Source organism: Panthera onca, chromosome C2 (assembly GCF_046562875.1).
Source record: "Panthera onca isolate mPanOnc1 chromosome C2, mPanOnc1 haplotype 2, whole genome shotgun sequence".
Taxonomy (NCBI): domain Eukaryota; kingdom Metazoa; phylum Chordata; class Mammalia; order Carnivora; family Felidae; genus Panthera; species Panthera onca.
In genome coordinates this window covers 152,243,726-152,267,136 of record NC_138347.1, presented here as the reverse complement: position 1 = coordinate 152,267,136, position 23,411 = coordinate 152,243,726, and the positions used below count along the sequence as shown (strand labels likewise).

Genomic DNA, 23,411 nt, shown 5'->3' with positions numbered 1-23,411 from the left:
TTTACAACTTTCTTTGATCCATATTCAGTCATGAATCGCCTATCACACTTAGTTATCATGTCTTCCTAGTGTCCTTTACTTTAAGTAAAATAAGTTCTCTGCCAAAAAAAGGAGAGAAATGTCTTTTATGACATGGACATGTATTGCATCAACTTTGGTGATCATTGTCATTAAGGTGGTCGTTTTTAACCTTAGATACTCATAATCACCTAGGGATGTTTTAAAAAAAATCCTGATGCCCAGACCCAGAGCAGTTAAGTCAGAAACTCTAGGGGGTGGAACCCGGCACCAATATTTTTAAAGCTCTCTGGCTTATTCCAGTGTGCATTCAAGGTTGAGAACTACTACTTGAAGAGAAGGTAATTGATGGTAATATAGATCAGTGGAAGGAGATATGACGACAGCCTTGTGTTTAGGGTCGGAAATGTGAAATGAATGCACACCTAGTGGCCCGGAATTCAGAAGAGCAAGGAATTCTTCTCTGCCACTTTTTACTAAAATGTATTGTATTACTTAAATAAAGTTTCTGAAAGTTGACCTTTATGTAGAAATTCTTTGCCAGAGGCTGAAAACTTACCCTTTAGTTTACATTGGAAACTTAGTTCTTAGAGTCTGTGTAACAGGTTTGAATTATAAGAATTATAAAGAAAGCTAGGATACCAAACTACTTATTTTGTTACAGTCCTTATTTTGAATAATCTGTATTGGGCTTTCTGACCTGAAATAACTGTGGCTCTCATTTATTTAAACAAGTAGTCACTGTAATTGCCTAGAGCTAACGTATAAGGAACTGCTTTTTGTGTCTCTTTGTAAAATCTCAAAGGGGAAGGCATTTCCGTGCAGGTTACTATTTTTATTTCTTTTCACAGCAAGCCATGGCTGAAACCTTTTACCTTTCTAATATTGTGCCTCAGAATTTTGATAATAATGCTGGATATTGGAACAGGTGAGGGGTGAGAGTTTTAAAATGTGATTCTGTGGGAGATGAATGATGTGCCAGGAGAATGTACTAGTGCGCCCATCAACTGTTTCTCTTTCTTTCTCAAAGGCTAACGCCACTGAAGGTAAGTACTTTGGACTAGTGGTGGTCTTGGGAGTACATTTATCTGTGGGAGTACAGACTTCAAAGCAGCCAGCAATTTTGAAGTGGCAAAAGTCACTGGTCAAAAGCCAAATTTTGGAAGAAACTACTCAGAATATTACTGGAGCATTAAGAAATTTTTGAGTATGTCCAGAGAACACTGTACTTTTTTCTACGTGTATTTCAAGAGTTGCTGAGCTTGCTTTTCTTTTCTTTTCTTTTTTTTTTTTTTTAAAGTTTTGGTACAGTTAAACATAACTGTTAACCAGTTTTAGATAGATGGATGGATAGATAGATGGATGGATAGATAGATAGATAGATAGATAGATAGATAGATAGATAGATAGAACCTAACTTAAATCATCGAATTTGGAGCAGTGCCTGTGTGGCTCAGTTGGTTGAGCGTCCTGATTTCAGCTCAGGTCATGATCTCACGGTTGGTGAGATCTAGCCCCATGTCAGGCTACAGGCTGTCAGCTTGGGATTCTCTCTCTCTCCCTCTTTCTCTGCTCCTTCCCTGATTGTGCACACATGCATGCTCTCTCAAGATAAATAAACTTAAAAAAAAAAAAAAAAAATCTGGGCCTTCTGCAGTTTTTTGACACTTAACCAGTTCTACCAGGGGATCTCTTTAAGCATCGAAAACTACCACTGACTGAGGTTGTTCCAGGCTATTGCATTTTTCTCAAACAGTACTTGTGGTTTAAAATAATTAGGAGTGGGGCGCCTAGGTGGCGCAGTCGGTTGAGCCTCCGACTTCAGCCAGGTCACGATCTCGCGGTCTGTGAGTTCGAGCCCCGCATCAGGCTCTGGGCTGATGGCTCGGAGCCTGGAGCCTGTTTCCGATTCTTTGTCTCCCTCTCTCTCTGCCCCTCCCCTGTTCATGCTCTGTCTCTCTCTGTCCCAAAAATAAATAAAAAACGTTGAAAAAAAAAAAAATTTAAAATAATTAGGAGAACACCCCACACTTGAAAGACTTCAGCAGTTACAGTCATAGCTCCACACTTGTTTTGTCTACATACCCTCCCTTCCCCCACTCATTATTTTAAGCAGGTGACAGCTATATTTTATCTATAATTGTTTTCCCATATATTTTTAGAAGATAAGGATTTTTATTTTTTGTTTTTTATTAAAAAATTTTTTTTTGTAACGTTTATTCATTCATTCATTCATTCATTCATTCATTCCTAGAGCACGAGCTGGGGAGGGGCAGAGAGAGAGCAAGACACAGAATCTGAAGCAGGCTCCAGGCTCTGAGCTGTCAGCACAGAGCCTGACGCGAGGCTCGAACCCATGGCCTGCGAGATGATGACCTGAGCCGAAGTCGTACATTTAACCGACTGCGCCACCCAGGCGCCCCAGAGATAAGGGTTTTTAAAATAAGTTTTTTTATTTATTTAGAGAGAAAGGGAGAGCGAGAGAGTCCCAAGTGAGCTCCATGCTGTTAGTGAGGAGCCTGATGTGGGGCTCAAGCTCATGAACGGTGAGATCATGATCTGAGCCGAAATCAAGAGTTGGATGCTTAACCAACTGAGACACTCAGGGGCCCCTAGAAGATAAGGATTTTTTTTTTTTTTTTCAACGTTTTTTATTTATTTTTGGGACAGAGAGAGACAGAGCATGAACGGGGGAGGGGCAGAGAGAGAGGGAGACACAGAATCGGAAACAGGCTCCAGGCTCCGAGCCATCAGCCCAGAGCCCGACGCGGGGCTCGAACTCACGGACCGCGAGATCGTGACCTGGCTGAAGTCGGACGCTTAACCGACTGCGCCACCCAGGCGCCCCGAAGATAAGGATTTTTTAAAAAATGGAAGCAAAGCACTATTATTACCCCTAAAAATTTAGCAGTAATTCCTTATTACCAATTTTACAATTAGTGTTCAAGTTTCTCTGTCTTTAATTTTTTTTTTCTGGTTGATTGGTTTGGGTAGGTTTGCTTTCTAATCCTTTTTTTTTTTTTTTTTTTTTTTTTTTTTTAATCCTTACCAATTTGTTGAAGACCTGGGATATTTGTCTTACAGTTTCCTTTTTGTTTTGGCTGGTTGCATACCTGTGGAAGCATTTAACATTTTCCTTTCCCAAGGGATATATTTTTGGGAGGAAAATTTGCCTGATAATTAAGCATATATGCTGTGAGGTACAATACCGTTGATTTTATTTTTTAGATATGGAAGCTGAGGGATGATGACATACATTGTAATTTCTCATAAATGTCTGCCAACTGCAGTGTAAGAATGCATATTAAACTCGCCATTTTTATCGAGTAAATTAGCAGCCATTTTTAAATGATGAATCCCAGTGGTAAGGATTGTTGTGAAACTGCAGGGTCGTATTTTGGAGTATATAGAGTAAATTGGTACAATACCATTAAAAATACTGCTGCTGCATATAATCAACTGTTATTAAAATATGTATTCAGTAAAGTAATTCTGGCCCTTGAAGTTTATCCTAAGGAATGTTGTGTTATGTAAGAAATGTTAGGATGAACCCATTTGCCCCACAGGAGGAATGGTTAAATAAATAAGGTGTATCAACTTGATGAAATGATAGATAACTCTTGAAAAATGATTGAGAATTACAACACAGAAAGATAAGGGAGAAGACAATTTCAGTTCTAAAATATATACTCCGTGCACAGACAGGAAAATGTAGATAGTTGTAGGAATGTGTTTAATTTTTAAGTTTTGTGCAGTGAAGAACTGGGACAATTATTGCTTATATGCGTATGATGTTTTGTGCAATATTGTCTTGTTCACATTCATCTGTGAAATTGAGTTTTCCTGATGTCTTTCCTAGGGATTTGATAATGGTTTGCTTCTCTTCTGTATTTATGTCTGTGAGAGTATCACACCTTTTTTTTTTTGCTTTGTTTTTCAGAATGGAAATGTACTGTCGAGAACTGACGGAGAGGTTTGAAGATGTTTGGATCGTATCTGGTCCGTTGACTTTACCTCAGACTGGAAGTGATGGAAAGAAAACAGTTAGTTACCAGGTAGGGGCATGTTTTAACATTCAGGCTTATGTTATTTGCATGAGATTATAATTTCATTCTGTACTCTACTTTCTAATTTCCTTTATTGAACACCTGTTGGAATCATAGGCATCGGGGATATAATGATGGATTGAAAAGTAACCACTGACTTCAGGGAGCCCACAGTTTAGAAAGGGAGACAGACGTGTTATAAGTTAATCACATTAGAGTGTGATATGCTGCAGCGGAGATCAATACATGGTGAAGGGCCATCACAAGAGGACTGACCAACTCTATTTGTGTGGGTTGGGAAGACTTAACAGAGGAAGTGGTTTGTGAGCTAGATCTTGACAGATGAGTAAGAGTAAACTGAGTCAGTGAATCCCTGTATCGTACACCTGAAACTAATATAACGCTGTATCTTAACTATACTGGAATTAAAATTTTTTAAGATGGGAGAGAAAAAGAATAAACTGAGTCTGGAAGGGAGCCTGGGAGTTCAAAAGACGGAGCAGTGCAAGCACGGGACGTTTGGGATTAACAGCAGAGGTCTGCAATTCTGGTATCATTAATAAAGATTGCAGCTTAGGGCTCAACACAGGTGTGGGTGGCTCAGAGGGGATGATTTCTACAAGTACGGGTAAGACAGGGGCCAGATAGTAAGTAGAGGGCTTTGTATTCCATGAAGGCTTAGATTTTAATATTTGGATAGTGAGAAGTCCTAGGTTTGTTTTAAGTGTGGGAGACATTTGGTTTGTTTTGGGTTTTCTAAAGAGTATTCTGGCAGCACTATGTAGAAAGTAGGGAGGAAGGGCCGTTTGAAAGAGAAGTCGGAGGCGAGGCGAATGGGGCATTACTGCAGTGGTCCGTCCATAGGAGAACAGACACGGCGCCACCCAAGCAGCTGGAGGGAGGACGATAGAGGAATATGGGAAAGAGTAACCCTGAGCTGATTTTTTGGTGAGGAGAGGAAAAAGTTCAAACGATATTTAGGGGGCGGTGAGCAGAGTAAGTGGGAGGAATGGCTTTTCTTGTAGATGCTAGAGTTTTTAAAAAGGGTGAAGTTTTTTTACATGCAAGATACTTAAGAACTCTACGGACTGACGGAAAGAGAGGTTAACCCGTAAGAGCAGAATAAGTGGTGCGAGGGCCTGCGTGTGGTATGGGAGTAAGCGGAGTGGGGATTGCGGCCAGAGGGTAGCTGAATTCCTACAGTGACACACTGTGAGACGCGTCCAGGGCAGGGAACCGGCTGGGCCGGAGAGGAAGAGGTGATAGAGTGAGCAAAGAGGGATTGAAGGACTCCCCTGTAGGTCCAAGAGATGTGTTGGGAGGGAACACCTAGCTCAGCTCTAGGAAGAAAGCAGATATTTAGCAAATGCCGGTTTGGTTAGAAAGTCTGTGATAGAATTGAATGAGCTGAGAAACAGGTTTAGGATAACAAAAGTAACTTTAGGGCATGTCCTGTCGCACTTGCTTATTATCTGCCCGTCTGGATCAGCCGCGTAGTGATGTATAAGTATCCAGAGTGTTCACCTAGGTGCTCACGCCCTCAGAGTTATTCCAGCAGTTCTTATGGGAGGGAAGGACTGGCACAGGAGTTCGTATGTTAAACAGGTTAATCTCTCCTCCGATCAGTTTGCTAATTTGATTTTAGTGTTTTTTCTTTTGGTAGAAGAAAAAAATGGGCTCCCTGTATTCTCTTATTTTTAAAATATTATTCTTTTAAAAAAATTTTTTTTTAATGTTTATTTATTTTTGAGACAGAGAGAGACAGAGCATGAACGGGGGAGGGGCAGAGAGAGAGGGAGACACAGAATCGGAAGCAGGCTCCAGGCTCTGAGCCATCAGCCCAGAGCCCGACGCGGGGCTCGAACTCACAGACCGCGAGATCGTGACCTGAGCTGAAGTCGGACGCTTAACTGACTGAGCCACCCAGGCGCCCCTAAAATATTAATTATTCTTGAGCTTTGTTAAATCCTCTTTACTCTTGCCGTTGGAAAAGAGGTTCTCCTAACTTTGACTTTCAAACCTTAAGTGATGAAGTTAGTTTTATGTGTGCTTTGTTTTCATAAAATTGGAAGATTTATATGACTAGCTTACTGTGTAGTAGAAGAATTTATGCAAAGTATGAAAGGAAAATTAACCCAGTAATAGCATTTACTAACAGTTGGGTTTTTTTTTTTTTTTTTTTAGGTTTTTTTTAGCTGGATATTTTTTAAATACGGGTTGGCCAAATGCTGTAGTATATTTTTTGCTGAAAGTATATTTTTTTCCTTAAATTGGGTATAATTTTTAAAAATATAGCTTATAAAAATATCTGCCAGCTCTTTTTGCTGAACGGGCCTAAAAGCAGTGATATGTTATCAGCAGTGAGCATACCTTGAGACCAGATCTTGTTTCTAAAGAACCGTCTTCACGGCACCTGGGTGGGCTCCGTGGGTTAAGTGTCCAACTCTTGATTTTGGCTCAGATCGTGACCTCATGGTTCATGAGAACAAGCTCCATGTCTAGCTCCACACTGACAGCACAGAGCCTGCTTGGAATTTTCTCCCTCTCTCTCCCCCTCTCTCCCCCTCTTCCCAACCCGTGCTTGCTTTCTCTCTCTCTCTCTAAATAAAAACTTAATGGGGCACTTGGGTGGCTCAGTCAGTTAAGCATCTCTTGATTTTGGTTCAGGTCACCATCTCATGGTTCATGAGTTTGAGCCCTGTGTCAGGCTCCATGATGTCAGCTATCAGTAATCAGTTATCAGCTCAGAGCCCGTTTGGGATTCTCTCCTTCCCTCTCTCTCTCTCTGCACCTTCCCTGTTTGCATGTGGTCTCTCTCTTCTAAATAAATTAATAAACTGAAAAAAAAAAAAAAGCTAGCCTAAAATAATCCTTAAATAAAAAATAAAAAACCATCTTCTACCGGGAGAACTTGGCATGTGGAAAGGTGGCTGATTCCAGGCCTGGTACAGGGAAAGTACAAAATGGAACATCTTGTGCCAGAAAGCAAGAAGTGCCTATATGGTAAGGACACGTCAAAAGGACATAGAAATCCGCTTGCAGGCCTTCCACCTTACTGTGTCTGGGGCTCTTTGATATCACAGTATAATGGCCTGTACATCTATTGAATTGGAGGAGAGTTTTTACTTCTAATAAATAAGTAAATACATGAGTGTAAGGAAAAACTTCTGACTGTAGAGTGTCAATTAATAAATTTCTAAGAATGAGTTTGAAAAATCATTTTGCCACCATCATGGTAATAAGTGATGCAGACAAGAATCATCAGTAGATGCTAAAACTAGTGAGTGAAAGTTTTATGGGAAGGGAAGTAGGAAGTTTATATAGTTAAAAGAACCTCTCCACAAATTACTTATTAATAACAAAGCAAGAAGTGGTAACTGTACAGTGGAGAAATTTAACCGAGTGATCAAGGTTAATATTGTCAATAATGGGATTACTGATAAGCTGTATTTCCTGGTGTGATGCACTGAGAAGAATGCAATGTTACTTCTGTGATATTTCGGCCAAAAAGCATAGCATTGAGTCTCACTGTGCAGAAATATCAGGCAAACTCCTTTGAGGGTCATTCTGTGGAACAGCTGTCTTGTACTCTTCAAAAATGTTAGCGTTGTAAAAGACAAAGCTTGAGCAACTAAATATTACAGATTAATGGAGCTTCATCGGTCATGAAAACAGAATGCATTGTGTGATTTCAGATCAGATCCTAGATCAGAAAACAGATGATACTAAAAAGGACGTTATTGAGACAGTTGGCAACGTTTGAGGCCTGTAGATTAGATAATTGTATTTTGTCAGTGTTTAATTTTCTGATTTTGATAGTTGTACTGTGATTATGTAAGTGAATGTCTTTGCTCTTAGGAAATGCATCCTGAAGGATGGTTCTGTGATTTATTTTCAAAGGGTTTAGGGAAAAGAGAAATACAGAGGGGAAAAACATAATAAAGCAAAGTGGGTAAAATGTTAACAGTTGATGAAGCTGTGAAGGACACACAGGTGTTCTTTGTGCTAATCTTGCAAATTCTAAATTTGAAATTAGGATGAAACATGTATATGTACATGTATTTCAATATATCTTTTCTAGACCAGAATTCTTCATTACACTGGAATATATAAAACTAACCACTAAAAAGACTTACCTTGCTTCTCCTAAATAGTGACTGCTATCCAGGCCTTAAAGAGAGTTTCAAAAGAGACCTGTCATCTGTCTTCACCCAAATTAGTGTCATGGTGATGAAACGTGTGAGAGCAGTCACAGTCAGCTTCCTGAAGGGTATACTTTGAGTAATAGTCTTGTTTTCTTGTTTTTGTATTAAAGCCCTATTGGTCTTAGGTCTTTTTTTCAAGTTCTGGGCTTCTGGACCTGTCCTGTTAGTTTTCCGTATCCGTATTAATTTATAGGATCTATGCGTGCTCACTGGCAAATCTTTAATCTAGCAAGCCTTCAAGTGCCTGTCATGTGGGAGGAGGATGTATACAGAATTGTAAATGACGTGCCTCAAACTACACTTTTGATTGCTTTCTCCCTTCTTCCCTGGATTTCACATCCTGTGAGTCCTCTCTCTCCATTTCTTTGAGTCAACAACTTTCTTAATAACTTTTAATCAGATTTTGCTGAAGCTCTGGACACCTGTGATGTGGCAGAGTCCTCCAGTGACGTTCTCTGCCTCCGGTTCTGTTGGTGCCAGTCCGTCTGGAGTCCAGAAATCATGACTTTTCTCATCCCTAAAACCATCAGAAATCAATAATACCAAAAGAACAGAAAAGTAAACTTCATTTGTACTGAAATCAGGAAATGCCCATAGTCATATCAAGAACTTCAAATAATATCTGAAAGATACAGTACACTTGGACTGAATTATACAAGGTTATTATTTTGACATGTGTGTTAATTTGATGTGTATCAAAGCATGGGGCACGGTCCTGGAATTAGTAAGAAAGTTTTTAGTAAGGCAGAATTTCTTTTTTTTTTTTTTTTTTTTTTTTTTTTTTTTTTTTTTCCTTTTTCTCATCCACAGAACCTTAGAGAGCAGATGCCTTTCTGTTAATTTTAAAGCTTTCGACGGGTGCCTGGGTGGCTCGGTTGGTTGAGCATCTGACTCTTGATTTCGGCCTCAAGTCATGATCCCAGGGTTGTGGGGTCAAGCCCTGTGTTGGACTCTGCACTCTCTCCCACTGTGCCCCCTTCCCCGCTCACAGGCATGCTCGTTCACTCTACCTCAAAAAAAGAAAAAAAAAAACAAACCCAAAAAACCAAACAACTTTTGAATCTATTTTTCATAAATTATGTGTTATGTTAGAAGTTGTGAAGTTAGATGCTTATATTAAACATAGTTTAATCTTGATGCTTTTTCTCCCCCCTCATGTTGAAGCCATAGTTGCCAAACAATCTTTTAATGAGCCTTAAATCCATACTTTAAACATTTATTGTTATGGAACTCTATGTGCATAGTAATGAAAATCAGATAGTATAAGAGGTATGAGAGGGACAGTTTCCCGTCCCAGCCCCACTGTCCAGTTTCCTAGTTCTTCTGCTGTTTATCTACCTGTCTGAGAATAATGGGTGCTAAACTGTGTTTCTTAATTTTGATTTGCCCCATTTAAATGGTCTCTGTTGATGCTTTCACTATGAAATGCATGAATTTTCTTTGGTTCACTTCACACACTGTCCCGTTATGTCATTCATGATATTTTTAGTTCTTCTGTCGGTAAACTTTGCACCATAAACTTTATGTAATATACTTACATCTTTACTTCTTAATCTATTACTTATGTATTGTCAAGGTTTATGGCATTTATTTTTGCGTTTGCTGCTATAATTTGGTCTGAGCTTCGCCTATAGCAGAGATTCAGACAGAGGCCTTCTGTGGCACATCCGGCGTGTAGATTATTTGATTTGGTTAACACAGTGTGTTGTTTTTGAATTGGTTGCTAATTTTTCATAATTGGGAGGTTTCACCAAAAAATCCAGGTATTAGGGGCACCTGGGTGGCTTAGTTGGTTAAACATCTGACTCTTGATTTCGGCTCGGGTCATGATCTCACGGTTCGTGAGTTTGAGCCCCACGTTGGGCTCCATGCTTGACAGCTCAGAGCCTGCCTGGGATTCTCTCTCCTCTCTCTCTGCTCTTCCCCTGCTCGTGTGCACTCTCTCACTCCCTCTCTCTCTCAAAAATAAATAAACTTTAAAAAAATTTTTTTAAAAAATCCAGGTATTAGCTTCTCTTAAAAAAAATCAGATGACTCAAACACTTGGCACATAGTCCTGTAAGGCATATGTAGCAGCAGCTTTCTCTCTCAATGGAACACATCTTTTTCCATTCACCGTAGTCCTCACCTGGTCCATTTCATCCATTTATATTTCCTGTCTCGCCCTCGTTGGTCTCTGAGTTTTGGAATCCTGACTCCGTTGAAAGTATAAAAGCAGCATATATAGTACTCTGAATGTTTAAGTAGAATGTTTGGATCTGTGGAGAAGTAGATGGAATCCTGTATTATTAAGTTGTGCCACTTGAGAGAGGTTTTCCATAAGCAACAAAAATCTGAGAAGTGGGGTATAAAGATGGCAGGGTATTATAATTGCTACCATTTAAATTTATTCCATTTAAATGAAGCACCTGGGTGGCTCAGTCGGTTAAGCGTCTGACTTCAGCTCAGGTCACGATCTCACGGTTCGTGGGTTCGTGGGTTCGAGCCCCGTGTCAGGCTCTGTGCTGACAGCTCGGAGCCCGGATGGAGCCTTCTTCAGATTCTGTGTCTCCCTCGCTCTCTGCCCCTCGCCTGCTCATGCTCTGTCTTACTCTCAAAAATAAATAAATGTAAAAACAAATAAATTTATTCCATTTAAAGAATGGAATACGGTACTTTTCCTTTCTATTTCAGACCATTTAGCCTTACCATCATGCTATTTTTTAAAAAGGTTAATCAGTTTCTTCTTGAAGACCTCATTCTTGGAGCCCTCTGACTTCTGTTCTAATACGAACTGCTTGTTTCCTGCCTTCCAACCCTTCTCTCCCACCCGCCCTTCTTTCCTTCCCTTTATTCAGCAAATATTTATTAAGCTCCTACTGTGTACCTGGCACTATTCTAGGTATTTCTGATAACAGCTGTAAACAAACTTATAGTGGAGAGGACATACACAATAAACAAAGTGCCATATGGCAAAAGAAAACACGGAGTTGGAAAGGAAAGGATTGGCTGCTAAGGGGAAATGAGATTGGGCAGAAACCTAAGTGAAGTAAGAGAGTAACCTATGGGGAGTTTTCCAGCAGGTGCAGAGACATGAGGGTGAGATTAGCTTGGCGTATTCGGGGGGCTGCAAGAATGCCAACGTGGCTAGAGCAGAGTGAGCACTGAAGAGGAGGGCAGTTAGAGGGAGGCAACGGGGAGAGGTCCGGATCGAATTCAGGGAGGTGCGACGACGCTATTTGATCAGGATAGTGACATAAGCTGGTTTAGATTTTTTTTCTTTAATGTGTATTTATTTTGAGAGAGGGTGAGTGAGTGCAGGGAAGGGGCAGAGAGAGAGAGAGAGAGAGAGAGAGAGAGAGAGGGACAGAGAATCCCAAGCAGGCTCTGCAGTGTCTGCATGGAGCTGGACGTGGGGCTCGATCCCATGAACCGTGAGATCATGACCTGAGCTGAAATCAAGAGTCGGACGCTTAACTGACTGAGCCCCCGGTGGCATATATATATATGCCCCCATACATGTATATGTTTTTAATTGGGGGAGAGAGGAGCAAAGGCTTCAGCCCAGGTTGCCATCTTGAACTGGAAACCTCCTTTAATCCTTATTCATTAGTTTTTTGCACAGCCTTTGGCAGAGCACGTTGGTATTTTGTAACATTTTATTTTGAAGTAATTTCAAATTTGTAGAAAAGTTGCAAGAACAGAGAACTCCGCTACCTGTCTCGCCTGGACTTGTTAGCTCTCTGCAGTGTTTGCACCCTCTTCTCTGTGTGTGCATGCACCTATTCTTAGGATTTTCTCAGCCATTGGAGAGGTCATTGCAGATATCTTGTCCCTTTCCCCCTAAGTACTGCGTTCTTTCACATACCACAGTACAGTGATCACATTCATGAAATTTGGCATCTGAGGATAGTATTCACAGCACAGCCCACGTTCACATCTTGCCGGTTGCCTCAATAATGTGCGTCCCGCGGCCTTTTTTCCCTGATAGGGAATGAAGTCTAGGATCGTGCACGGCGTTTAGCCGTCGTGTCTCTTTAGTCTTCTTTAACCTCAAACAGTTCGTTCCTCAGCCTTTTTGTCTTTAACGATGTTGACGTTGGCGAATATAGGCCAGCTGTTTTGTAGTATGTTCTTCAAATTGAGTTTATCTCTCGTTTCCTCTGATTAAATTCAGTGCTGTTTCTGGCGGAACACCTCAGAGGTGAGCTTGTGTGCACCCCGGTGCATCATCGCAGGATGCGTGTGCTGTCGGGTTGTCCTGTTATTGCTGGTCTTACCTTAGATCACTTGATAAGGGGGTTCTCTCGAGATTTCTTCACTGCTAAGTTAGCATTGCTCCTTTGAATCTAATCAGCTGTCTGTGGAAGTCCTTTGAGGCCGTGTTAAGTATTCTTTTCCTCTTCAAACTGTCACCTGCTAGTCTTCGATCCATTGAAGATTCTGGCCTAAATCAATTAATGCTGTAATTGTTGCCAAGTAATGATTTTCTAATTCTTCTTCCTTCTACTTTTATTAGTTGATGTTCTGCTGTAAGGAAGAGCTTTTCCTCCTTATTTATTATCAGTGCGAATTGATGGGTTCTTATCTTATTCAGTGAGTTTTAATCGATCTGCTGTGTATTCATTTTGATGCTCAAATTGTCTTTGATTTGGCCAGCGGGAGCCCCTTTAGACTGTCTCCCGTGTGCTTTGACACATCCTCGTTGTATTTTTAGTGCTTCTACTTTCTGGAATAATGTGATATTCCAAGGCTCATCTTGGCCAGACTCTGGGATCAGCCTTCTCTCCACGGCCCTGGTTCCTTTTAATGGGGATTGGTATTTAGAAACCAGGATCTGGGTGGCAAGTTGATTCTTGAGTGCTCGTCTGCTGTTGGCTTGTCATGTGTGTTCACCACATTTATTTTTAGCTTAAAGTGGGTGGAGAGAGCCCCGAAGAACATAGTATACAAATTCTAATGCCTTTAGTGGCTCACTGTTCGGAAGACCTTCTTTCTCCATCCTCATTGCTCCTTTGTATTTTTTTTTTTGTGGAGATTTATACACCCTGCTTATAAATAAAGCACTTAACTCTGTGTATTATGTATGTGTATGTGCAGTTGAATGTTGATAGGAATCTATATCCCTGGGGAGGGATATAGGTTTTCATTTTCTTAAGATTCATATCGAAGTGATTTACTTTTTTATATTTGTATTTTCACTAACATTTTCTCTGTAGTAATACAGCTTTTGTTACACATGGCATTATTTTTTCAGATCAAACGACTTCAGGTGGAATTTTAAAGTTAGAAGCCTGTAGTGTATCTATTACCATGAAAGCAAAATATGATCCTTTAGTAAATTATTTAGGAAAAAATGTTTCAGCTTGCCATTTCAAGAATTTAGTTGGGCCAAAATTTTATACGTGTGCATATACATATATACACACATGTAAACTTGGGAGAATTTGGTTAAAGAAAGGAGACATGGAAGGCAAAGCCAGCAAGGGGAAGAGATAGGAGAAGGTAGGATATGTGCTGGAAAACAGTAAGTTCTGCAGACAGTTGGGATAAAGCGCTCAGATAGGGAAGCAGACAAAAATAACAGGAAAGGTTGGAGCCAGGTGTTTGAAGCCTTAAATGCCCAGCTAAAAAACATTCGGGCTGTTCTCTAGCTATTCATAAGAAAATAGTTGTGGATAAAACCACGTCGTTTAGTGATGCTGAGAAAGGGGGTGCAGCACTGCCCAGCCTTAGAGACTGGTTTGTTCTCCTCAGGGTAAATATTTGAGTTGTGAACTCCTGTTTTCAAGGGAATATCTTGCAATTATGTATGGCAGTTCAGAATGCCTGGAAAGTGTTTTGTTTTCTCAGACCCAGCCGTTTAATATTGCTCGTTTACAACTATGTTCTGAACCTTATTTTAGGAGCATATAGCTAATAAAAATGGTGTTTATTTAGTTTTCTTTCTAGGCAATGAGGCATGTATGTGTATACTGTACAGGAAGTGAAGCAAATGAACTGGTATTAATTGAGGGCCGGACCTACCACACGGTATATAAGCAGTTTTAGACCTTCTATCTCATTCAGTCCTCATAAGCAGTTCTTACAAGGAAGTAGTGGTTGTCTTTTTTTATAGGCAAGGAGATTGAGGTTTTAAGGGGTCAAGTCCAAGTCACATAGCTAGTAGTTGTCAAAGGGGAGATCCAAACACGGGTCTGCCTACGTGTATGAGAACTGCCAGTCGTTCATAGCATTGTTCTTTGAAGCTCTCAAAAGTCTACAGTCAAGGGACTGCTGTGCTCTTCCTGCACAGCAGCTTAAGGCCAGGAGGTAAAAGGTGGTGAAAATGGAGAGCAGTTGCAAGTGATATCTGCTAGCATGCAAAAATAACAGAAAATGGGCCAAGGGGAGGATCCCTGCTAGCCAGGCGGAAATGTCTGTTAGAATATGCAGGAGAGGATCAGAGCGTCATAGGACTTGAGTGAATGTGGGCCCAAGGGAGGATTAGTCGCAGTGATTTTATCAGAAGTGAGTCATCTGACAGCTCTAATCAGAATCACCCCCTTTATTATAGCTGAGGTCATCCATGTGCTTTCTCTGACGTGCCTGTTTCAAGAAGAGATTGATTCCAGACAAGTGAAACATACCTGAAGATTCTGGCCTGAACATTATAGTTGACCTGACAAGAAAGTGAGCTTCAAATTTGTCACCTCGGTGGTGGTGGTGGTGGTAATGTTAGAAGTACTCAACAGTCCGCGTTTTCATTCTACAGCATTACTTTCCAGACTCATTCCAAACCGATTCCTAGAGGGGGAGGAAAGGGGAAACATGCTTTCAGGAATCTTGAGGCATCACCTGAAGTGATCAGGGAGTAATTTTTTTTTTTCTTTTGAATTTCCTGTTTGATCTTTAGGCAGAGCTTTTATTCATGTCCGTATCTGTTTTAATTCAAAAATAAATTATTTTACTGGTGAAGTATCTCCTTCCTCCCACCCTAAATCTCCCAAGTAGAAGGGACAGTGGGAAGGTGGTGCTGGTTGGACTGAGACTTGGCGGTTCCCCATCCTTACCCGGAGCAGGTGCCCAGCCTGCGCAGCACTGTCTCCCGGGCTTTGTGCTGCTGCCCGAGCTCCTGCACGGGCTTAACACTAACACAAGGGTTGGCTGTCTGCCTGTTGATTTTGCCACATGTTCTGACTCCCTCCTTTCCTTCTTCGTCTGTCCTCAAAGGTGTGGAGTCCCTGTTTATCACACTGACATGGTTTCTTTCTTTCACTTGATTGGCTTGACTTTTTAATTTTATTTTTATTTTATTTTATTTTATTTTATTTTATTTTATTTTATTTTATTTTATTTTAGAGAGTGTGAGCAGGGAAGAGGGGCAGAGTGGGGGCGCGGGGAGAGAGAAAGAGAGAGTGAGAGGGAGAATCTCAAGCAGGCTTCACACTTAGTGTGCAGCCCATCGCAGGACTCCATCCCACGAACCTGGGATCATGACTTGGGCCAAGATCAAGAGTCAGACCTTCAACTGACTGACCACCCGGGCACCCCAATTGTCTTGATTTTTTAAGGGCTTGGTCTCTTGATGGGTCTAACAGATTTACTTTTAGATTTTCTTTTTTTGTCTTACCAGGGAATGTAACCAGATATCTTATATATACTGATTCTAGCAGGTACCTGTGTTTTCTTCATGCTGCTGCTTAATTTTATTTAAGGCCCAGTAGGTGTATGTTTGTGACCTGACAAATGGCAGCCTTAGCCCGAGTATTGTGTGTTGCCTGTCTCTTCTGGCACTCCAGTTCTGTGTGTGTGGAGCTGGGGCAGCGAGAGCAAATTGTCGTTTCTGTCTCTTGGACGGAAGGACACCTCAGGCCAGCAGGTACAAAAACTAACTTTAGGTCGTGAGTGAGTGCCAGCTTTACGGCTGTTGTCTATATTTTGTTTCCTAGTCACACCCAATTGATTTCCAGTTTTGCTACAGTCTTGACAAGAGTTCTATGCTCTTTGGTTTAACAGCAGTGAGGGTTTCCTTTGTAGAGTATTTTTACACCTAAATCTTCTACGACAAGGATTTGTGCTGATTTACTGTTACTGAAGACTTAGGTCATGTTAAGCCCCGAGCCTTTTGTCGAGGGTCTCATTTGTGTCCATCCTGCTTCCTTCTGAAACCCTATTGTTCACCTTTAACTGATCTAATCTTGCTTGATCCCATATTTCCCCACAGTCCCTCAGCAGAACTGTTTTTTGTACCAAATGAAATTACATCTGATCTTTTGAATGACCTCCACTACAAAAATTACTTTTTACATAGGTCTTGCAGATTTTGAAACTTTTTTTTTTTAAGTAACATATCTTTGTATCTTCATAACCATTCTGTGAGATGGGCAGCATGAAGATAGTTACTGCTTATTTTATGAAGGGGGAAAGAAGGTACCAGTGGACATGACTTGCAGCCTAGTGGCAAAACCAGGACTTGACCAAGTCCCTGGGGTTTCGGTCCCTAGCAGTTTCTACAAACATTTTGTGAAAGACTTCCAGTTTTCCCAGAATTGGGATAATTTTATTGTGTAGGTTGAGTTGTCTACAAAGATGATAGCTCTAAAATATTTTAACGATTTTTTTTAAAGTCTTAAATTCAAGGAAGAAAGAGTGGATTTTCAGAATTTCCAAATGTTGCTGGTTCCTATTTTAAACAGGTTACAGGTGTTTACTTCTTAAGAACAAAGCAGACTAAATCAGAGAAGATAGTGACTAAGTTTTCATTTTTCTCTTTATTTCTAGGGGTAGTATTTTGCCCCTCCTTGGTGACATATTGTGAGAAGGTCATGGGTGAAATAATCACATGATGTGGTTCTTAGTAGGAATTTTTGTGTCCATGAGGATTCTTGATAGTAGTATTGGAGGTCCTCTGGCTATTGTGTGTTTTTGAAAACCTAATAGAAATGGTTTATTTTTATAAATCTTAAAACGTCAAACTTCTTTACTTTTGGCTGGAATTTAAAGACTCTGATTAGAAGCCCTGGTTGGCACTAGATGGGCATGACCATTTAATCATTCTGGAAATTTGCTATTTGTTTGTAGACAAAGAGTCCATGGAGAGAGAATACTACCATCGAGCCAATGGGCTCGAAGGCGCCTCATAGTTGGTCTGAGGCTGTGCTGCAGTGGTGGAGAATGTCCACCAGGTGGCATCAAGGGTTTGCTTCACTGTTGGCTCCCCAGCTAACACTTGAAGCCCATTTAAACTTCTGCCCTTGTGAACCATGGCTCAGCTGCAGCTGTGCCCTCAGTTCCGGTCCCTGGCTTCCCTAGCCGCCACTCCCTTAGTGCTGTTTGTGCTCCGTATTGGCATTTGACCACATTTTGCCTCTGGTGAAAGCAGTGGGGTTGACTCTTCCTCTAGATGGGAAGCTTCTTGAAAACAGACACCAGCTGCATTCATTGTAAAGCTTGCCCCTTTCTGTGTTTCCAGCAGCGGCAGCCATAGCGCCTCTGAGTTGCTCTGTTGAGTTGACATCTGTTGGTGATGTGTAGGCTCATTGTGGATCTCTATAGAGTTCACCTTCAGTATGGTTTTTGCCTTGAAGAGTACGTTCATTTCCTCAGCTTCATAAATGATATGTTGGAGGGGTGTAGGGTTTTGTGCCTATAGATTGTGTGCTTTCATAAACTTTAAGGTGAACCCCGATCAGCCACTTTCAGTAACTCCAGAGACAGTAGTTGCAGAAAGCGATCCTGTACATGGGGCTTCCCTGTAGCCCTGCCATTGGTCTTGGCAGTGGAACCTCTGTGCGTGCCAGACAGCAGATAGCCATGGCATTTTCAGGCTGTGTGCCATGGAGGTAGAAGCTAGAGGAAACCAGAAAAGAATCCTTGTAGCTCTCATCCCTCTGCCTTAGCTGGGCTCCCAGCAGGGGCTCCTGTAGCAAGCAGCTTTGATCAGGAGCAAAATGCCTACTTGTACAAAGGAAGGACCTGGGAGGGCCAGTAGTACACTTGCATATTGTAGTTGGATCGTATCATTTTATTGGAGGCCATTAAGGAAATGGATGTTCAGCTTTCCTTTTTCAGAAAACGGATATGGCTTTTAAGCCAGTTGGAAGGAAATTTGAAAAGGCTCCATAATAATGTTATTTCATTATTAGAGCAAACCTGCATAGGCAACCAAGTTGTTTGCAGGCCTGACCCTGGCTCTGGCTCTTCTGTTGTATGGATACCTTTCTATAGTGCTTGGTTTGATGACATTCTGAAGTTCTGTGTTTGATAATAGGCCCAAGAGTGTGCAAAACTCTGAGCTAACGGCATTCACATTTACTTAATTGAATTTAAAAAATGAGCCACAGTCAAGGCGTAACTGGAGATAGTAATACCGACGTGGTGCGTCTGGCTGCTTTTCTGAGGGCTATTTGTTGAGTTCCCTAGTGAATTTGATAAACCAAAGCCATATTTTTATTTCTAGAGCCGGGAGTTGCCAAGCCGGGTTTTGACCTTTGGATGTTTAGAGAGCAGCAGAAGTTCTGATTATGTGATGAAGAGAAAAATGACAGCTTTTCTTGCCCGTTAAAAACCCAGGACTCACTCATGACATTCCTTTGCCCTTTGTCCTACAAACAGAGCAGAGGATGTGACCTCTTCTCTTTGGGATGACATTATTTTAAAGAATGTGATCAGAATCGACCTGTTAGGCGCTCATCTTCTCTGCGAGTCTCAATTTTGGTTTATTCTTACCTTTGGCAGTTGAATTTAAATCCGTGGGTAAGGTAGCTTACAAATGCCTTTTCAGAGATGCATTAAAAATCTCTTCAGGAAAAATTTGGGAACTGCCAGCACGAGTTAGCATGGCTCACATGACTGCTTTGTGTTTAGGTGATCGGTGAGGATAATGTGGCGGTCCCCTCGCACCTTTATAAGGTGATCCTGGCTCGCAGAAGCCCAGCGTCCGCTGAACCACTGGCACTAGGGGCCTTCGTGGTGCCCAATGAAGCCATTGGCTTCCAACGCCAGCTAAGTGAATTCCAAGTGAGTCTTCAGGACCTGGAGAAGTTATCCGGACTGGTGTTTTTTCCTCATTTGGATAGAACTGGTGGCATCAGGAATATCTGCTCTGTGGACACCTGCAAACTCCTGGATTTCCAGGAGTTCACCCTGTACCTGAGCACGAGAAAGATGGAGGGAGCCCGATCAGTATCCAGACTGGAAAAGGTCATGGAAAATTTGAAGAACGCAGGGGTTGAACCAGATGATTACTTCATGAACCGCTACAAGAAGAAACTAGAAGAACTCCAAGCCAAGGAGCAGTCAGGACCCCTGACTGGAGAGACAAAGCCATCTTAGTTGCCCTCTCGGAAGATGTGCGAGAGCATCTCTAACGAAGCAGGTGTGTCCTCTCCAGGCTGATGTATTTTTCGTGGCTTGGCTTTAAAGAAATTATGAACTCCTAGACGTAAGACTAAATTTCTCTCCAGAGATCAAAGATCCAAAAGATGAGAGATCAGTATTTTATTTGACGTGGGAACTAATTAAGGAAACCGTGAGGTCTGCAGGTTGTGTGCCGATCTTGTGTCAGTTCACAGGACTCTGACCGCAAGATGACATTGTTTTTGTGTCCCTCTGGACGTCAGCACGTGAACGCATTTTGTCTTTGTGCCTCCAGGTCACGCACTGCGTGTGATGTATCTGCTCAGCTGTCTTCAAGTCCGGTGTTGTGTGTTTTCTTTCTCTAGGACCCGAGTTGCTCTTTGAGGTGGCTTTTAGACGTCCTCTGTGCGCTGTCCTGTCCACGTGTGTTATAGTGGCATAGATTTGTTTCTTCTCACAGACCTGCTGGTCCTCCACGGGTGTCACACAGAAGCCCTCGGCTACGTTTTCTGTGCGCTTAGTATGTTCTGTGTACTAAGCTCAATGCTTTACATGTATTATCTTTCAGCGACTCTCCGAGGTAAATCCCACTGCCCTCATTTTACACACGAGGAAATTAAGGCTTAGGGAGCTTAAGTGTTTTGTCCAGGCTTCACCTTTCCAAAGAAGTAACTCACAGAGGTAGGAGGCATGTGGGGCAGAGAAGAAACCTCACAGCGTGAGGTAGGTTCAAATAATCCTCACACAGAGGCTTTTGACTCAGAAATACATATATACACACATGGGGATTGGTGATCCTGGGCCTGCTTGCTAAGAGATTGCTTGTCTGCCATCGAACCAAATCTTGAATGTCCTCCGACTTAAACCCTCCTTAGCTCTTTGGGAAGAAATAATCACAGATATTTGAAAGTTAGGGGGCATTGCTTTTTTGGAGTCTTATCAGAGCCCCTACTTGCTTCCAGGGATGCAGTTCTCTTAGTGACCAAATGGTGCCAAACTGATACGTTCTTTGCTTTCCAGGTGAGCAGTTTGTTCCACAGATTAAGCGACCTAACGAGGGTCTGTGCCCACAGAGTCGCCAGCTCATGATTTGCTCCCCTTGTGCCTGCTTGTCTACCTGGGCAGCAGACGACAGGGGGTGCTTTGGGCCAAAGGCTCAGAGACCATTCTGATTATCTCTAGGGGAAACGACGGCTGTTTTTCTGAGCCAGATCTCTAGATTTGGGTTTACATGGAATCCTTTCAGGGACTACCATAAGTATAGGCCGCAAAATACCTTAAAATAGGGCACAGGAGCGTCTAAATGTGTCCTATCAGTGCGGTTCCGTGTGGTATTACGAGAACAGTTTTTGTGGTGTTCGGTGTGTTCGTCTCTAACAGAAACGCAAGGCTTTAAGCTAAAGGTAAGATGGTGGTGATTGACCTTGTTCTGCTCCTTTATTTGGGCAAAAAACAAAGAAGTTGGGAGGGTCAGAACACAGTAGCCTGACGAATCCAGTGTGTTTTATCACACTGTTCGCCATTAGCCTATGCCAGTCCTCTCTTCTCAGGGATGAAGAGCCAAAATGTCACCGTGACCACAAAATCTGTTACTTTCTCTCCTCACTGGAGAGGTGATGGTGGGGCCTCCCGGTGTGGTGTTTCTCTCGGCATGAGGGGGCGGCTCTGTGGGAGAAGTCCCGGGCGCTTAGCATGCATCTCTGGAGGTGAGCTCCCATCTTCTTCCCCCACGTCTGGCACTGTGCTCTTGTTCTAGCCTGAATTTCCTTCAGCCTTGGACTTCCTTCCCGTGCTCTTCTCCCTCCTAACCCTCCGCCTAGACGGTGGAGAATCTTGATTTTTAGATCAGTAAATTTAGGTGCCTTAGGTTTTTAGTGTGAAAAGTGCTACCTGGTCATTGTGAAAAGTAGAAATGCTTATAACGAAAAATGCAGTCTCCCAGTCTTCATTTTAACGTGGAGAAGTTGTGTTGGTCTACAGGAGTGAGGCTTGAATTGTCTGAACACGTCCATTAAGAGTCCCTCCAAAACAAACTGAAATGTGAGTACTAGATAGAGCTTAGAATTTTCCCCTGGATCAGATCGATGCTTTACACGTGTTATCTTTCAGCAACTCTCCGAGGTGAATCTCACTGTCCTCATTTTACACACGAGGAAATTAAGGCTTAGGGAGCTTATTAGGGAGCTTAAGCGTTTTGTCCAGGCTTCACCTTTCCAACTCACAGAGGTAGGAGGCATGCGGGGCAGAGAAGGTGGGACTCCCCTGGTAGGCCTGCTGATTATTTGGACGCAGCTGCAGGAGATCCGTAAGCCACTCCCAGCACCAGGTCTGTCCCCTCTGACCAAATAAGCTCATATTACCCACCTTAGCAAGTAACCATCCTCTTGGTCCCTCCTTGGGGTCTGCTGAGTTCTCAGGCCGGGTCTGGGCCTCCGCCTTCTGTCCGCTGATGCTCAGGGGAGTACCCTGCCCAAGGGGAAGGCTGCTGTGGAAGAATAGCCATCTGCACGGGCTCTGCTGCCAGCAACCCCATCTGTAGGTGGGGAGCATTCCCTAATGTCCCCACCCCCAGGGACATCTTTATTTGAGACACCAGGCTCTTTGGTCTCCGGATTGAGAATATTTGACCAGTGTTGTATGCGGCAGAGGTAGGATGGGTGTGCCAGCTCCTTCATGCGGGCTAGCATTTCTGCCTTGTACCTTGACCTTCAAGCAACTGCAAACCTCTGCCCCTCCGTCAGGCCTCTGAAGCACACAGAGGAGAGACGGTGTGATCTTGAGGGAGCACGCCTGCAGGGCTGGGCTCAGCCCGGAGCAGCCCCACTCTTGGAATGACTGAGTGCTGCCGTCACCTGTGCTCTCTGTCTCATCCCTGGGAACATGTAAGTGTCACTTACATCAGCAGCCCGTCCCTGAAGCTGTCCCTGCTCACTCCTGCACAGCCTCCCCCTGTGTGCCCTTACCTGTCCTGGGCACACTCCGCCTTCCCCCTTGATCCTTCAGTTCATTCTGCTGGAAGTGGTCAAGGGGGCCTCGCATCTGGCCCGGAACTCCTGCTCCTGCCTGCCTCCACGCCCCACCTCTCAGGTCCAGCCTCACCTCCAGGGACCAACCCGCAGGTCACTGGAGAAGACCAAGTGCAGGAACTGGACCTCAGTGTGGAGCCTGTGTAATTTGGGGTGTGCAGTGGGGATGTGGTGAATGGACTTCTCTTTAGTGTTCCTGAACATGCCGTCATGGCCTAGGGGCTGGTCAGCCCCCGAGTGCAGAGTGCCTCTAGGGGTCACTGTGGCCTCATGCCACACTGCAAGACTCAAGAGTCTGTCGTGACCGTGTCCGACAAAGAACTTACCTCTAGCTCTGTAAGCCACGAAGGGTGCAGTCAGCTTCAGACGTCAGGCTCCCGGCTCTCAGGCCAGATGAAACAGGCCGTCTTGTCCAGTAGGCCTCATGTTTGACTCATCAGAATGTGAGATTTTCCCCCCAACTTTATTTTGAATAATGTCCTTACAAGTTGAGGGGAGAGTACAGAATGCTCTCTCCCTTGATATTTTGTCCCATTTGCTTTCTCTTTTTCTCGAACCATTTAAAAGTAGTTCTTGGAGGGGGGGGGGTGGGCACCTGGGTGGCTCAGTCAGTTAAGTGTCCCAACTTCGGCTTAGGTGATGATCTCGCAGTTGGTGAGTTCGAGCCCCGGGTCAGGCTCTGTGCTGACAGCTTGGAGCCTGCTTCGGATTCTGTGTCTCCCCCTTTCTCTGCCCCCTCCCCTGCTTGCTCTCTGTCTCTTGCTCTCTCAAAAATAAAAAAAAAAAACATTAAAAAA

General features: G+C 42.8%; 1 protein-coding gene across 2 annotated transcripts in view; it reads left to right on the top strand.

The window, feature by feature from the left end:
• EXOG (exo/endonuclease G) overlaps window positions 1–23,411 on the top strand; it is a 29,749-nt gene extending 6,338 nt beyond the window's left edge. The window contains exons 4-7 of one of the 2 annotated variants that reach the window (XR_014135259.1): window positions 870–946; window positions 3,959–4,073; window positions 19,097–20,269; window positions 21,815–23,411. Coding sequence is in view for 1 of the 2 variants with exons in the window: in XM_060638273.3 (XP_060494256.1) it covers window positions 870–946; window positions 3,959–4,073; window positions 19,097–19,564 (660 nt within the window). In the remaining variant the exon portion in view is untranslated. Of the gene's footprint in view, window positions 1–869; window positions 947–3,958; window positions 4,074–19,096 lie in introns of both variants that reach the window. The other variant, XM_060638273.3, reaches the window with a different exon arrangement.